Source organism: Aphis gossypii, chromosome 1 (genome assembly GCF_020184175.1).
Source record: "Aphis gossypii isolate Hap1 chromosome 1, ASM2018417v2, whole genome shotgun sequence".
NCBI lineage: Eukaryota > Metazoa > Arthropoda > Insecta > Hemiptera > Aphididae > Aphis > Aphis gossypii.
Window position 1 is genome coordinate 14,241,318 of NC_065530.1, and position 17,740 is coordinate 14,259,057.

At 27.2% G+C, this 17,740-nt stretch overlaps 1 protein-coding gene across 2 annotated transcripts in view; it reads left to right on the plus strand.

The window, feature by feature from the left end:
* LOC114120633 (5-hydroxytryptamine receptor 2C) overlaps nt 1-17,740 on the plus strand; it is an 86,125-nt gene that overhangs the window by 43,011 nt on the left and 25,374 nt on the right. For both annotated transcript variants that reach the window (XM_050210190.1, XM_050210187.1), the window contains exons 3-5: nt 587-814; nt 6,510-6,649; nt 12,477-12,616. In XM_050210190.1, the coding sequence (XP_050066147.1) occupies nt 587-814; nt 6,510-6,649; nt 12,477-12,616 (508 nt within the window). The remainder of the gene's footprint in view (nt 1-586; nt 815-6,509; nt 6,650-12,476; nt 12,617-17,740) is intronic.

The following is a 17,740-nucleotide window of genomic DNA, read 5'->3' on the forward strand; positions in this document are numbered from 1 at the left end:
ATAAATTAAACTTTTACAATAGGTATCAAAATAATTTAAAATAAAAACATTATTGTACACTTGTAAAATATTTGCGAGTCAATGTATTAAATAATGAATGTATTGATCTTACAATGATATATTATATTTGTTTCTATTATCACATTTTCGAGATCGTAAAAATACTCAAATTTTCAACATTAAGGGTGGTTTCTTGAAGAAAATCGAATCTAGTTATATTACGATTTTCACATTTTCACTTTACATGTCATCACCAATTGTTGTGCTCGCGTAAGTATTTATTTAGATCAATGGCGTTCGTCCAGCATGAGGGACGAGGGTGTTATAGTTGAGGATCCGCACACATTGCATAATATTGTTATTCACAACTCCCACCATCCTAAAAGACCTTACCATGATAATATTACCATATTATGTCCGAGCATATTAAAAAAAGTCGCGATCCTATATAGATCACAACATATGATTTAATTTTTTCGATAAACTCTGAACGAAAGCGGACTATTGCTTTGAACACTAGTACGGTTAAACGACGACAATGATAATAATAATTTCTATAATTTATGCTCGTCCTGTTTGTTTTCAGGTGAATGGCCTTTAGGCGTAGCTTGGTGCAACGTTTATGTCACGTGCGACGTGCTGGCGTGCAGTTCTAGCATTATGCACATGTGTTGCATATCGCTGGGAAGATATTTGGGCATAAGACATCCGCTCAGGACCAGGCATCATTATTCCACCATGAAATTGGTGTGTTTCAAAATTGCGATCGTCTGGTTTTTGTCTTTTTTGGTATCGTTTTCGGTCACGCTTCTCGGTAAGTGCTTATAACTTTTCAATACTTCTTATTTCATAGTAAATTATTTAATATTTAATTGTTTTTCCGTATAAACTAGAATGTAATATATTTTTTGTACTAATATATATATATAAATATATATAATATTATAATTATTTTTTATTTATTCTTAAGTCAAAGAAGTCCTCGTGTTATAGACAGGTACTGGTAAATATGAATATAAAGCATCTTTCACGGTGCCTTCTTGTTTTCGGTATCCAATCCATTTGTTTTTGTTGTAAACAATTAAATGATATATATATTTACTGTATTTAGGCACATGTTTTTATTTACATCATTTTAAATATAATATTGAAATTAATTAATTCAATACTGAATATATTATAAACACTTATTATATTCCTGATTTTCACCAAACAGATTGAAAAACTTTTTTAGTTAATTAATAAATTGTTTGTGCTGGTGTGATTCCTAATAGTTATATTTTTTCTATAGGCTTACTGCTCAGGTACATATACCTACGTTTTTACTAATTTTTTTTATTTATTCTTAAGTCAAAGAAGTCCTCGTGTTATAGACAGGTACTGGTAAATATGAATATAAAGCATCTTTCACGGTGCCTTCTTGTTTTCGGTATCCAATCCATTTGTTTTTGTTGTAAACAATTAAATGATATATATATTTACTGTATTTAGGCACATGTTTTTATTTACATCATTTTAAATATAATATTGAAATTAATTAATTCAATACTGAATATATTATAAACACTTATTATATTCCTGATTTTCACCAAACAGATTGAAAAACTTTTTTAGTTAATTAATAAATTGTTTGTGCTGGTGTGATTCCTAATAGTTATATTTTTTCTATAGGCTTACTGCTCAGGTACATATACCTACGTTTTTACTAATTTTTTTTATTTTAGTTGATAATTTGATACCATGCACTCTCTTTAAATGAAATATAAAAAATAAGTTTGATTATAAAAGGTTTTGTTCATTTATTTCTATATATAAATAATCATTTATTTACGTTGATTTTTACTTAAAAGATAAAATAATAAGAGAATATTATAACATGATATGTAAACCTTTTTACTGATTGGGTTTACTTTTTTATTTAAAATAAAAATTAATAAAATTCTGCAAAATGGAGAGTTTTTCAAGTACAAGAATTTTTTTCTATTGAATTATTTTATATTGTTTTATCTATTTTATAAATTTTAATTTATATGAAAACTTGGTTTTATTTTTAACAAATAGTTCTTGACAAAATTTATTGATTAATCTTTTAACCAATGGTTTTGTAACTTAAAGTATTTGCTAAATAGTATAGAATACAGACAAAAATAGTTCAGTAGTTATTCATGTTGCAAATTTAAAATTTGTTTAAAGCATCAAAAATTCCAAATACATAGTTGTGTATATCATATTTTTTTTTATATTTTAAGAATTTTATATTTTTAGAGCCATTTCACCAATTTTAGTGTAATTGTGTATTAATACGAATTAAATTATGTATTTAACTATAACAAAAATAGTAGTCCAATAACTTATGTAAATTTATATGGAACAATACCAAAATTGTATTACGTTTAAGTCAATTTTGGTTCTTGTATATTATTAATTATTAAATAATGTAAGAAAGTTATACATTATTAATACTATAATATAATAAATCAAAATAATTTTAAATTTAATTTAAGTAATGCTTTTTCCAGCCTGAAATATTAAAATATTTTTTACTAGTGAAAAAATTATTTTCAATTTTGAATGTATTTAGATTCACTACTAGGTTAAGTGTGTATTCACTTGCTTAATTTTATGTACTTACTTAAGAACTCGTTTTAACTGACTCGACTGTCTAGAGATTCATTCAATAGCGTCTTGTTTTTGTTTACACTATTAAATAATTCAATTAATAGCCCGAGTATTCTAAGTATGATCTTATAATATATACACATCAGTTATTTTCAAATCTCTTCCGTCTATTTTATAATTACGTTAAACAAACTATGCATAATAAAATACAGTCTAGAGTATAACACATTAATATGTAATATTTTATGCACCTCTCCTAAGCATTATAAATACGTAGGTATACATACACGTACTCGACTAAATTATAATGTTAACAAATTATTTGTGTTTGACTATGAAAGCTTTACTGTTTGATTACAACTAAAACTTATAGAGTGACATAAATAATTTATATTCTGAATCAAAGTTTTTTTTATAGTTTTATTTTTATAAAATTGTATCTAACGCGCCTATATTTAATTTTAATAAAGCTTAAGTTTTTTGCAACTTACATTTTAAGATAATAGATACCATAGCAATTTAACTTAGGAAGAACGCTTGTTATTGTTATATGGTTTACGGAGATTGAGGCTTAAAATATAAAATATTTAAATACATAGATAATAATTATATTCTATATAGGGTGTATATTATCTGATCAGTATATATTACAAACAGTTTTATAAATCATAAATACTCATAGAAAACAATAATAATACTTTAAAAAGGTCATGCTATGTTTGATCCTCCATAATATAACATTTTTTTTTATTGATTTTATGATTTTATTTAAATTTTAAAACAGTTTTTATGGATTCTGAAAACATTGATATCTATAACTATTTTATTGTATATTTAATGAATATTATGAATATAAGCATTTAAAGTGAAAACAACTAGATAATAACAGTTATAATTATTTGCCTTAAAAAAAAAAAAAAAAGCGTAATTAAACGTACCTATATAAAACATGATTAACTACTAATTTCATTTTAAACATATTGTATAATATACATATCATCGTATCGTTTTGATTACACACTTCGTAAAACTTTAATTACCTTGGCTAAACAGTGTCAAAAATATAAAAGAATCGAAACGAATTATATTTGATTTGAAATTAAAGTTTACGAAAAAAAAAATGTACACACATTTTCGATAATGACCGCGTACAATTAATGATAAAAATCGAAAAGACATATAAATGCTCATCTAACGGTTAGACGGGTCGTCGCCACGAGTATAATACACCAAGCCGCACTGTTATGTAACAATGTGGTATACTCTCTCAAATGTTTTGAGTGTCGTGTGGTTAATTAGCCGAACAGACGATTGGACCTAACGAGCGACATCGAGGCGTCACGAAAAGAAAAACAACGCTCGAACGTAATGGTTAAAAGGTATATCGCCGGGTCTTAGCCACTTCTCACCGGTGCATTCGTCTTATCAGAAAAATATATGCGACCCTGCGAATTATTTCAAGGCTCTCGTGTATACAACTACGTACCGTACGGGTATAAGTCCTTCCCCAACACCGTAATAATATTTCCACGCCACCCACACTCATCCACATAAATACAGTACACATTCGCGTACTCCTTTTTAGCTCTCCTCTCTATTACTCTGCTCTCTTTCACACTCGTTCGCTCACTCACTCGATCTCTCTCTCTCTTTCTCTCTCGTTCTCTCTCTCTTGACGTACATTACACTTATATAGCTCAGGAGTAGGTAGGTATATAATATAATATACCTACGCGCGTATACACCAGGCGAGCTGGTTATAAAGACAACAAACGAGCACCTGTCTTTTTCTCACGGTTCGCCTTGAATAATAAATTATGAACGTGCGTCGACGTCCTATAGGGGCGGCAAGTCGGGGACGGGCTCTCCGGGTATAATATATAGGGGTGGGCCAGTCAAATGTGCAGCGACGGCGGCGGACTCGGGAACTGCACGGAAAAGCGTTCTTCTCTCGTACACACGCTCTGCGTAATCGCGTGATATTATTATAATAATATATTATAACACGTCGTGATGTTATGATAACATTACGGGGGATGACGATGTTTTCGTTCGTTCGACGTAATAACATAGTACCAGACCGTTGTAAAATTACGGCGTTTCGTGTCGTTTTCACGTTTTTACAATTTACATTATCCGTGAAAATTTCCAATATTTTTTCTGTTTCTACGAGCGCGTAAATTATTACGACTGTTGTAGTACTATTATCACTACTACGGATAGGTACGCGTCCGACCTTTGATCACGTGTTTAGCACCGTCCACACTACACCCGCACACCATCTTATATCAACACCGTCAGTCGTTTATTGGATTTATGTCGTCATATTTTCTCGGTGTGTATGTGGTTGAAGTGTGACAGTGTTGGTGGAAGGAGAGAGAAAAATAAAATAAAACAATCTCATCACATCGAATCCGTCTCGCTGCCGTGCGCCCGTGTGAGACGTGAGTTAACAACAAGTTGTTGCTTCGAGGCCTCGAGGGGTGTTCGACGCGATGTGTTTTGTTTTCTTTGAAAATAATGTGTGTCAGTGTGCGCCTGACTGAGCGAGTGGGAACCCGTGACGAGCTCGGATCCAGGAATGAAAAGAAAAAGGGACGGCCATCATCGATCGGATACGAATAGTGGTTATATTGTTATATACTTTATTGAGTGTGTCACAATTGGAAAATTTAAAACGATTATTTTAAGGAAAATTCAAAAAAAGAAATAACTTAAGCAAGAAATGAAATCATACTTTCTGTTCTGAATATTTTTAAAAAATATCTTATTATTGTGTTTAACATATAAATGTACAGCAATACATCATCGAAATGTTTGAAAAATAATGAATTAATGGAAAATTATGATTAGATCATAATATTATTATCGATGATAATATTGACAAATTAATATTGATGAATGACAATATTATTTTAATTAAATAAAGCCCTTTTTATACATAGGATTCCTTGATGTTCTCGAAAGTATAATAGTATTGTATTCTCTACACCAACATAAAAAAGTTTTTATATTAAAATAGCTCATCAAAATACAAAAAAAATTCATTCGAAGAAATTGTTAAAACAAAACATTCAAGTGACCCAAATTCTGTTCTTTTTACCATTTCTCGTTTTATTTATCCACCTTATCCGTATCGCAAATAAGGTAAAAAAAAAAAACTATTAGTTTAAACCTTTCATCAAACATAAAGTATTTGTTTATAACAATAGCGTTTATCTTAAACTATAACTGCCATTTAAAAATAATATATATATTATGTTTATTTTATTTTATTCAAGATTGTATATAACTTTTTAGAGACTATTAATACTTATTTTACATTGATAAATCATATTTTATATAAGACGTATTTTAATTATTTTTTAGCCTTATTTAAAAAAAATGTACATTTCTGGTAATTTTTTATCATAACCATACTAAGCTAATTTAAAAATTATTCTTAATTTTTTTCAAAAAAATCTAAAATGTACATCATCTTAACATTATGTAAACTAAATATATTATTTATTTTACATATCGAATACAAATATTGACTAATCCACTTTATTTTTGATTGTGTTTATTCATTATTGTTGAGATTTATAAATAAAGTAACTACAGCAAAATTGTATAATAATATATTTGACAATATTATCATTGATGTTGAAACTAAACAATATTAAAATCATTTTACTTAATTAATTAATTAAATACTTCTAAATACCTACTAAAAATATAAAATTATTAAAATCAATCGAAAAACGCAACTTGTGTGCAACTTCTTACTATAAATATACTATTATTCAAACACTAAATAATGTTTTATATTTTTTGCTCGTATAACATATAAAAAGAATTGAAAGTTTTCGACTTAGCTTTAATATTGTATTTTGTATTATATTTTACAGGTCTATACAATCCTAAGAACATTATGCCGGATCCAGGGGTTTGTGTAATCAACAACCGAGCTTTTTTCGTTTTTGGTTCGTTGGTCGCATTTTACATACCGATGATCATTATGGTGGTCACGTATGCCCTTACTGTTCAGGTGAGTTTTGTGAAGTTTTTTAATTGGGGGTTTTTGTCTGATATAGTATTGTATTACATATTGGATATTATATTTTGCGTATGGTTTTTTAAATACATTTTATATTAAAAACGATCGTCGTATGCAATAAAGTCGCATGAACTTTTTAAATTACATGGTCAAATACTATACCAACAGAAACCATTTCTGTACTTTTTTCCGTACGAAAATTGTTGAAAAAGCAAAATGATAAATGAATGTTTGAAGGAAGCCGGAGAGTTTCACTTTAATATATTTCATTACGTATCCCAAATTGTCCGTGATGTTGCTGAATAAATGTTATATTTGTATAAACTTGTTTGTGTATGTATATAAAATTAGAAAAGTTTTGTATTCATTAGACTTTTGTTTAAAATAAAATAGTTTTTAGATTTGAAAGATTTATTATATCAAAAAGTAGATATATCAATCAATTGGAAAAAAAAAGTTGTTAAATGCACAATAAATGATGATGGGCTGATCTGCAGATTACTTAGTCCAACTCTTTAATATACGTAAATATTATTTCTATTGACTTCACAAAATCATAAAATATTTAACTAACTAGAGTATCTCGAATAAGAATTAATTAAATGCAGGAAATCTGACAATATAATTTTAAATTTAAGTAATTTAGTTTGTGCTTAGTTTTTAAATAATAAATCATTCCAAAATAAAATAATTTAGGTCATTAAAATCGTCATGTACATATTATGACATTATATACTTTACTTAAAATAAAAAAAATTTAATATAGGTAATTTACCTTCTTTTAAAACGTTTGGACTCTGAGGTCTCTTGACAAATAACAAACATATTCTATATTATATTTTTGTAATTTAGTTCTTTCTCAAAATATTAAAAAAAAAAAAAATTCTTGTAATTATAATAAAAAAAAAAAAAATATATAATAATATATAGTTACGTATTATATTATGTTCTTAAATTTATCTTTTATAAATTTGTGCATTACAATATTATTGTAGTTTAATGGGTATTGAATACACGAATACCTATTCCTAATATTTTATAATATTTGAATATATAATTAAATCATTTTTATCTGTTATCAGTTATTTTTTTATTACACAATATTGTTCAACACATTCGTAAATAAAGGATAACAAAATTAAATTATTTGTAGTATACCTATAGTACTATAACAACAATTTGTTATTTCAATAATAAAATTAATTGTTTAGAACTTTCAACCCATGACACATCATTCTTGACGATGGGGTAAATTAAATTTAAACAAGTGAGCGCATACCAAAAGTTATTGAACAATATTAAAATAAAAAAAAAATAAAAATAATAAATTTATAAACTATCGAATAAACCCTTATGCAATTTAGATGTACTCCAACTTTCAGTCTATAAATGTTTAGTACCCATATTTGTAAAGTGTTCTATACACATTCTATGTACCTTGTTCTTAAATTTTAATGGCTAAACCATTCTTATTGTTATACTATTTGTCATTAAATATTCTACAAAATCATCAAAATAATACGAATAAAATATTATGCTCATGTATGTGATGGGCGATGGTATATATAGATGACTGACATTATTAGGTAGGTACTGCAAATTACAAACAATACAAAATACATAAAATGAAATGGAGAAGTTAAATTATATATAGATAAATAAATCAAAGAAATATAAACATTAGATACCTAATAAAATGTAGAATATAAGTTTGCCATTTAAAACATTTATTTTAAAAGGTCAATTTTAATAGATTTTTCTTTTCATTTTTCAAACAATTGTTAACTATATTTCGTTAATAAGCTTTCCAGATTCTTAGAGGAAAACGAATAAGGCTTCACTAGTGATTAAGTTAACCAATTGAATTTGATTTTTTCATAAAAGAAAATATCTATTGCTAGTTGATTTTCCTTTGAAATTTCGGAGACTGTATTTACAGAGGCAGCTTATGGTGGTAATTTACAGAGAAGCAAAGTCGTAAGAGGATTGATAAAATGAATGATTTATTTTAAACGTAATCATAAAACTGAAATTAAGTTTAAAAATTATATTAAAATTATATACACGATTAACGGTCAATATTTTTTTATTACTTATTTTTTTTTCAAAATTATTTTTCATTTTTTATACAAACATAATAAATAAATAACCCCAATTGGTACATAAGTAGGTATATTAATTAGATATAAAATAATACATAATATTTAAAATTTTTTATTATTTGAGAATAATATATATATATATTTATAGTTGAATAAAATGTATTATTTGAGACCGTTATTTTATATGTTTTGAGAATGTTCAGTTTAAACGGACGTAGGGGGTATGGCTACAGCATCCATTACAGTTTAAATTATATATTTATATATTTTAAAATGCGTATAACCGATAAGTCTTTCAAGCCAAACAAGTGAGATATTCTAATTACACATTAAACATACAAAATGCTTTTTAAACATTTTTAACAGCAATTATAACAGTATTATAGTATAGTATAATAATAAGCCATATTTACATAATAACATTATAGGAGGGTATTTTTTTTCTGAATAAACTCTGTTGCCAATTGCCATATGATTATTTGTCACTGCAGGTAGGTATAATTAATCGGCATTGACTTCATAAAGTACGTAATAAGGTTTAATTATCATATTATATTTTGAATTTACAATAATTATACTAATCCAATTTATTAGAGATATTTGTAATACTATAGTATCCACTTCTCAGTACAACTAGTCAGATTTAAAAATAAAAGAGGTTGAAAAGGTTGGTCATAAATAAAAAACTAACTACAATAGAAATATTAACAAAACGTATAATTAGTTTAATTTGAATTCGTCGAATATTTAATTAATGCGTTTTTAGCATTGGATTTTAATAATTTATTACTATCCATATCGATTAATGTACATCAATATTATATCACGATATTTATTTTTTTAATATAATTATTGTACTATCGATGAGAGATTAACTGTCAATTTTTTTCACATAATGAAATTTTTTTTTCGTAAATTAATAATCTTATGTTATACCTACTATACACCTACTGTACAAACGCAATAGTAAAACACACACATATATATATATATATATGTATAGAAATAAAATAATAAAAATAATATGAAGATATTAAATAATATTTTGCTACTTTACAATATTATGTACTATAATAATTGATATCTAATTAAATAGTTTATTTTATTAACTAAAAAAATATAAACTCTAATACATATTTTATATTTACAATCAATATCAAATAACAATATGGATTTTGGTATAGGTATAAATATATAATAACTCGTTCGATATCATTCATCGTTATACATATTTTTTTTATTAATTAAAATATTAAAGTAGGATATAAATATTAAATATAAAATAATTCATTATATTTTATATTTTTTTTTCTGGGTTATTTAATAATAAAAATTGAAATTATTCATAGCAGTTTTATTCAAATTCGAGTATGACAATAACATCACTTTTTATGTATATTGATTTATCGTTATTACCAAGTGTGTTCGTGAGTTGTAACTCGGATTTAAAGTGTACACAAAACATACGAAACATAATATCAATGTATACACGTATTATAATACCTGTAAATGTGTAGTATGAATGGGACATGAATAAACTATGTATCTATGTATATCTGTATTTACGACTGTTAACAATCGGGTGAATATATGCAAACAAATCATAATTTAAAAAGACGTAAAGTGTTTTTTTCTGTCATCACCCTAATGTGGGACACTCTACTAATTCTTTTGAAAAGTATACACGTCTTACACGTTACATATACTTAACCGTTTTCAATTTATTTCAAAACAGTAAATATATATTTTTGTAATCATTAAATGTCAATATGGATGCAAAAAAGTGTTAAGCACTTGATAATAATCATGTCGTTCAGAAAAAATTTATAAAAAAAATTCAAATAAATAAAATGTATTAATTCTTACATATTAATCATGAGCTGTTTTTAAATGAAATGGAATATAACTTAAATAAGTCTACTTGCTTTATGAATATATATATATTATATATTCAAAATTTACATATTGCGTATCATCTGCCTCGTGTGTAGATAAATATAGCAGTTGTATTTTAAGTTAATTTAAAACATTATAATTGATTTTCATCTTTAATTTTTTAACTCGAATAGGTTTTTGTTATTATTAGTTTTTCATCTCAGGCTTCATTTAGATAAGACACTTACACGTCATTTTATGTGCCAAAATATCCAATTCAAGAATTTAAAACCAAAGCAGTTTTAACATTTCCCTGAGCAAAAACATTAATAATACTTAATTATATCAATTTATTGTATTCAAGAATTGTTTAACTAATTACAACTTAATGATTTCAACACATTTTAGATTTTTGATGGAGCAAGAAATGTATATTGATTTATTGATAATATATTGGTGTAATTAAAAAAAAAATTTAAAAAAAATGATTTAACATCCTTTTTTGAATAACAGTAAACAGTTTGCTTCAAGTTTTAACATCTCTGTATAGTGTATGGTAACAAATTGTATGTATAGTATATGTTTTGGAAAATAAAAGTTGGAAAATCCTAGTATTTTTTTTAATAACTTAGAAAAACTAACAAAAATCAGTCAACTATGTGTACTAATTTTTTTTATAAGATCATTTTTTTTTTGTGATTTACTGAATTGAATAAAAATTACTATTGCAAAATCAATGTCATATGTTATATCACAAGTTTAATCAATGGTTACTTATCTTTTGAAATATAAGATTACGAAAGTTGATAATTTTTACATTTATGTTTTAACTATCTGTTTTTTATTGGTTGGTATGTATTTTAAATAATCACAATATTATTGTTATTTATTTATGAAAAACATTGACTAGATACCTATTTTATGTAAAAATTTAATTTTCAAAAAAAATGTACTACCTAATATTAAAATGTTGTTCCTATCGTTTGTTCCAATAAGACTTGTTTATGAATTCCAATATATTTTCCTGTATAAAACCGAAGTACTTAATGTAATAATTAAATGTTTGTTAGACACAGAGTAATTTTACGGTCATTAAGTAGTTTTGAGTATTTTGATCTTCCGTTGAAGATTACAAGTACATGGGCGTGTGTACATCGTTTATGTATTTCATGAGTGTTACTATACTTATCGTTGGGTGCCACACATACTAATGTTAATTTACTACGTGGTCAAAGACAATCTCGTGCAATAGATAGACCCCAATTACGCGTTTAAATGGTCCAAAAAAGAACCCTATTCTCCCGCCAGCTCCACATTGAATTATTATAATAAGACACGGTACAGTCGCATCAAAAATTTAAGATACTGATTTTTTTTTTTTTACATAGATTTTGAAATCTCAATAACTAACTTGGAATATTTATCATTTTGTAATGATAGATTTTCATAAAAATTAGAGTAAACGAAGTACAAATAATTTCCTATATATATTTTTTCCTATGAAAACTAAATACGAAGGTGCAGGGAACACAGACACCTAAAGAAAACGACACGAATTCTCGTCTTAATACCTTAAGACATTTTTTTGACTTAAAATTTTAACGTTTCAATTTTATTATGACGAAAGAAAAATACTAAAGTTGGTTACGTTGTTACGTACCTACTTTAAACCGAAAGAATTTTAATCGGTGCACTCGTAGAAACGCTCAAGTATAGTATCTTGAAAATAAAGGTTCACTGAATCGTATTTTACCGGTATGTGTCGAGTAATTTACTATTCACAAGACTTTCGATTTGCTATAAGAACGTTCGGAACATGACGTGTTGTGTTTTGTTTCCAGTTGTTGCGGAAAAAAGCCAGATTTCTGTTGGACGACAGTTTCGTAGACGGCCGGAGGAATGGATCGTCAGCGGAACCGCATCTGTTCAGACGTTTGGGCGGCCGGTTTTCAGCCAACAAAAACCAGAACCACTTGACTGGGTAAGTGTGTATGTTAAGACGGCATGTCGTTTTAAACTTGAAACCATGTATTATTAATAGTTTGTCGTAGTGTTGCACGATAATAGCGTTAGCATGATCGTTATTACAGACACTTAAAACGGAAGCGAAACACATATTATTATGTTTTGGTATAGGTATCTTGAAAGGCGAATATTTTATCATGGATCATATTTATTTTTCTATTAAATATACTTTTAATATACCTTTTTTACAACGATTTTTTTATGATTTTAAGTCATTAAAATACGATCGTTTTGAAAACCGTTTGATATAATTTTTATTTAATGTTAATTATATTAAATAGACATTTTATGAGCCACTATAATAATATATTCCTATTCGTTTCCTCAAACACAGATTTAGCGAGAACTAATTTACTGTTTTGTGATAAAAGTTTCACCCACTCTCGATGGCATCTATTATATATATATATATATATAATATACACTATACAGAGTCCTGGTCCGGGGTTACGATCAGCTTTCCTTGCTTTTTTGCACTAAACTTTTACACAAATAGCCACGCCCGACATCAGATGATTAGTGGTTAGACATATATCTCCCGTCAGAATATCACCTCGAAGATTATGTTATAGAAGACCACCGTTTATCAGAGAATAAATTCCTCACCGTTACCGCGTTAAGCTGTCTTAATATTATTGTCGGAGACCGTAAACCGCACTTAATTAGAAAAATGAAACCATTACCTAGTATTTTGTTAGGGGATCGTTGAGAGTCGGCTGTTTTTGGATTAGTTTTTGTCGCAGATAATAGGGCAATGCATTTAGTACCACCGATTTATAATATCCACGAAATCGATATTTTAATATTGTACTCGGGTGATTTAAACGATATGAGAAAAATCATAATATACATCTTGTCACTAAGAAATTTTCAATTTATATTGTATTTTCATCACATTTACGAGTGATACATAGGGTGAAGAGTAGGTAAGGTAACTATATTTATGTACCTATCACTTTGATTGTTGCGTTAGTAATCACGAGTTTCGTAGAAAAACATTTTTACGTGTCTTACATCTGTTTCAAATGGTTGAACGGTCTTCAATCAATGATTTTTATGTATTTGTCAATTTAGAAAGACGAGGACTTTTTGTTTTTATTTTTTTTCGTGTTGTATGGTATGTGTTCAATAAGAACAAATATAAGCAAATATTTTAAATTACACATCATGTTAAACCAATGTATTTATAAATTATTTATACGAGTATTATAATTCATAAACAAAGATAAAGATCGCATTTTTATAATATAATAAATAATATTATATCATTATTATATTATAATATTATACCAAAAATATAATAATATATATACCGTAAACTTTTGCTATTAAACATAAAATTTATAAAAATTATTGAAGTTCAAAGAAATTATAATTCAGTTATACTAGAAAATATTATTTTTGAAAAAATTTGATTTTGAATTTTGAAAAATAAAAATCGAATTTCTAATCATGAGGTCATAACTAAGACTAGGTTTTATATACAATTAAACACATTTTTAATTCTAATTCTATTAAAAATTAAATAGTTTTCATATAAAACAATGATCGCGAATAACACGATTTTAAGTATTTTACTATTAATATTTAAATCGTCGGTAAATAATTCTTGAACACATTGTCATAATAATTTAGCTCCTTCACTTTAAACATTCTTTAAAACAGTGTACAAAATTTAAGTAAATTAACTCATGAATAATAATGCCATAGGCATTATCACAATATAACTATATATCATATTATATATTATTATGATAGTACTGTATATTTTATTAGATATAATTGAACTATCTGTTTATATACATAGTATATTTACGACAAATAAAATAGTAACCATAGATATTTTTTTTTAGATTGATACGATTTTACATTAGTTTTTTTTTTTTCAAATAAATGTTCAATAACTAAATATGTAAAAAAAATGTTCTATTCAATATGGTATGAGCAAAATCGTGGACATGATTGACAGCCAATGTATTTGGACACAAAGGAAAAACAATACGGCAATGCGTAGAAATCGTAGCTTTAGTTATAGTTAAACATTATCTAGTATTACATTTTTGATGAACTTAGTATAGTACATAAATCATTATCTAGAACTCTGCAAGTATATTTTGATTTTGGTACAAGAAATTAAAAATGTATGTTCAATCAAAGTCACCCGTAGAAATCATTCTTGGAGATAATCACTAGTCAGCAATAAATATTTTGTACATCATAAATAGTAAATAAATATTCTTGATTTAAATAATAAATAATTAAGTATTCATAAAATTAATTTTATCTTAAATATAAAATTCTTTTTCCAAAATCATTTTTCGAAATAACTTTAAATAATTTAAAATAAATAGTTTTAAAAACGTTAATGTATTTTATTTAGTGTTAAAATTAAATAATAAGCTACCTAGTTTAAATAGATGCATATATCTTTCATTGACCAACTAACGAGTAAAAATCGATGAAAACATGTATATTATGTCATAACATATCGATTAAGTTATTTTTGACGCAACAGTAGGTAAATCAGCCTCTTAACGAGCTACATGCAATTTACTATAACAACTGAGTTTGAAGAAAACTTTTTTGCATTTTAAAAACTTAATTTTTAATTTAAATTTTTATGTAGATTATTATTAATTATAATAAATAATTATTACAATAATTTATACAAAAAATAAAATGTATACATATGTATATATACATACGAACGTAAAATCCTATTTACAAATTATAGTATATTTTAATAAAACAAATAAATTATTACTTATATTATAACGATAGCATTAATAATAGATTGAAATCCTTTTTTAAGATTTTAAATTTCTACAAATATAAACTACACTTAGGAAATATACAAAATTATATTCTCTATACTTTCAAAAGTGTACTGAAATATTCAACTGGCTTTATTAATTTTGGAAATAATTATTGTTTGACCGATGTGAAACTTATTAAAATTTTATCAAAACATTTATTACAGACATTTGTAATAATTACTTACTAATTAAACTCATATAATCAGTTGGCTATCAGTAGCCGTAGTGTAAAGTCGTCCGCAGTACTCCGTTACTCCGTAATCGCGCGTGTTTTTAATTAATTTCAATGCATTCCAATAATAAAAACACTTCACCTCAACCTTCCTGACACTTCAAAGAAAAGAACTAGCAGTGCCGCTCTTACACCTCCTCACACTAGTAAAAATAGATTCTCTCCACTATTAACTCTACAAGACACCGGCGAAACGAACATTAACACAGAAAACGACAGTACTCAGCAACCTCAGGTCAGACCTAAAATCCCACCTATATATGTTTATAATATTTCCGACTACGAAAACTTTCATACTTCTTTAGATAATATAACTTTCGACAATTTCTCCATTGTTAATACAAAATCTGCCCTAAAAATTAATTTAAACTCGATTGATGACTATAGATCTGTAACTAAACATCTCGACGAGACCGAAATTGAATACCATACATACCAACTTCCTGAAAATAAACAACTTTCTGTAGTCATTAGAAATCTACCTGTTAACATATCGGAAGCTTGTATTTACAATGAACTTCAAGATCTTAACTTTGAAGTTGCTTCAGTCACACGCCTTCAAAACCAGTTCAAATCGCCAATTCCAATCGTAGCAGTTTTATTATCAAAATCATCTACTGAAATATTTTCCTTAAACAGATTTCTTCATTGTATAATTATAGTTGAACCACGTAAGCCCTCCAAGGATATCCCATAATGTACAAATTGTCAAAGATTTTCCCACACCAAAAAGTTCTGTCACCTACCATCAAGGTGTTTCAAATGCGCGGGTGACCATCACTACAGTCAATGTCAGAAACCAACAGACGCCCCTCCAAAATGTGTCAACTGTAATAGTGATCACCCAGCTAATTATAGAGGGTGCACTTTTTACAAAGAAATATCAAGAACCAAAAATAAAAATAAAACTAGTAAAAATCCGTCCAATAGCAAAAATCACATAAACACAATACCCAACGCAAATACTCAAAATATACATTCAAACCAAGATAACACTAATACGCATTACACATACGCCTCTGCGTGCAATAGTAATAGCAATAATAATAATTATAGAGGCAAATCAGCCAAATCCACAGATAACGATAGTGATTTTATGAAAACTCTTTTACCACTAATTAACACATTTGTTACCCAATTAATGCACAAAATAATACAAAACCTGCCAGTCATCATTAACAGCTTAAACTTAAACACCAATGGAGCCCCATAATACCCTATTATTAAACTGGAACGCTAACGGTCTTAAAAATCAAAGAAATACTTTACTAGCTTTTCTTAATCATCACAACATTCATATCGCATGCATTACTGAAACGCATTTGTCGCATTCAGATAAAATTAAATTCCCTGGCTACAAAATTTATCGCACTGATCGTATTACACAATCTCGTGCCATGGGCGGAGTGGCTATTCTAGTACGGAACAAAATCAAACAACAACAACTGCCTACACTTGCCCTTACGTACCTAGAAGCCGTAGCAGTTTCCATTAACATAAACAATAAGTATATAACGTTCGTCAGTGCGTATCAACCTCCTAGTCGCCAAATGCTTATCGCAGATTACGAACAAATCATGAACCTAGATAACTCGGTTATAATTGCCGGTGATTTAAATTCAAAACACATTAACTGGGGATGCCGTGTTACAAATCCAAATGGCTCTAAATTACAAGCATTCATAACAAACACACCTTTTTCAATATCAGCTCCAAATACTCCTACTTACTTCCCAACAGATATAAACCGTCTGCCCGATATATTAGATATTTTAATAATTAAATCTGTCCCATTTGTATGCGTACATGAACCTCTTATCGAACTCGACTCGGATCACATACCTGTTAAAATAACGATTAACTCACCCTCTCTTTTCCGCCGTACAAACTAATCATTATTCAAAGGCAAACCAGACTGGAATAGATTCTCTAACCATGTACAATCTAATCTGAAAATACCTACAAGCATACTTACCACTCAAATAGCAGAACAAACAGCTGATCATCTGACGGACGTCATAACAGAAGCCGC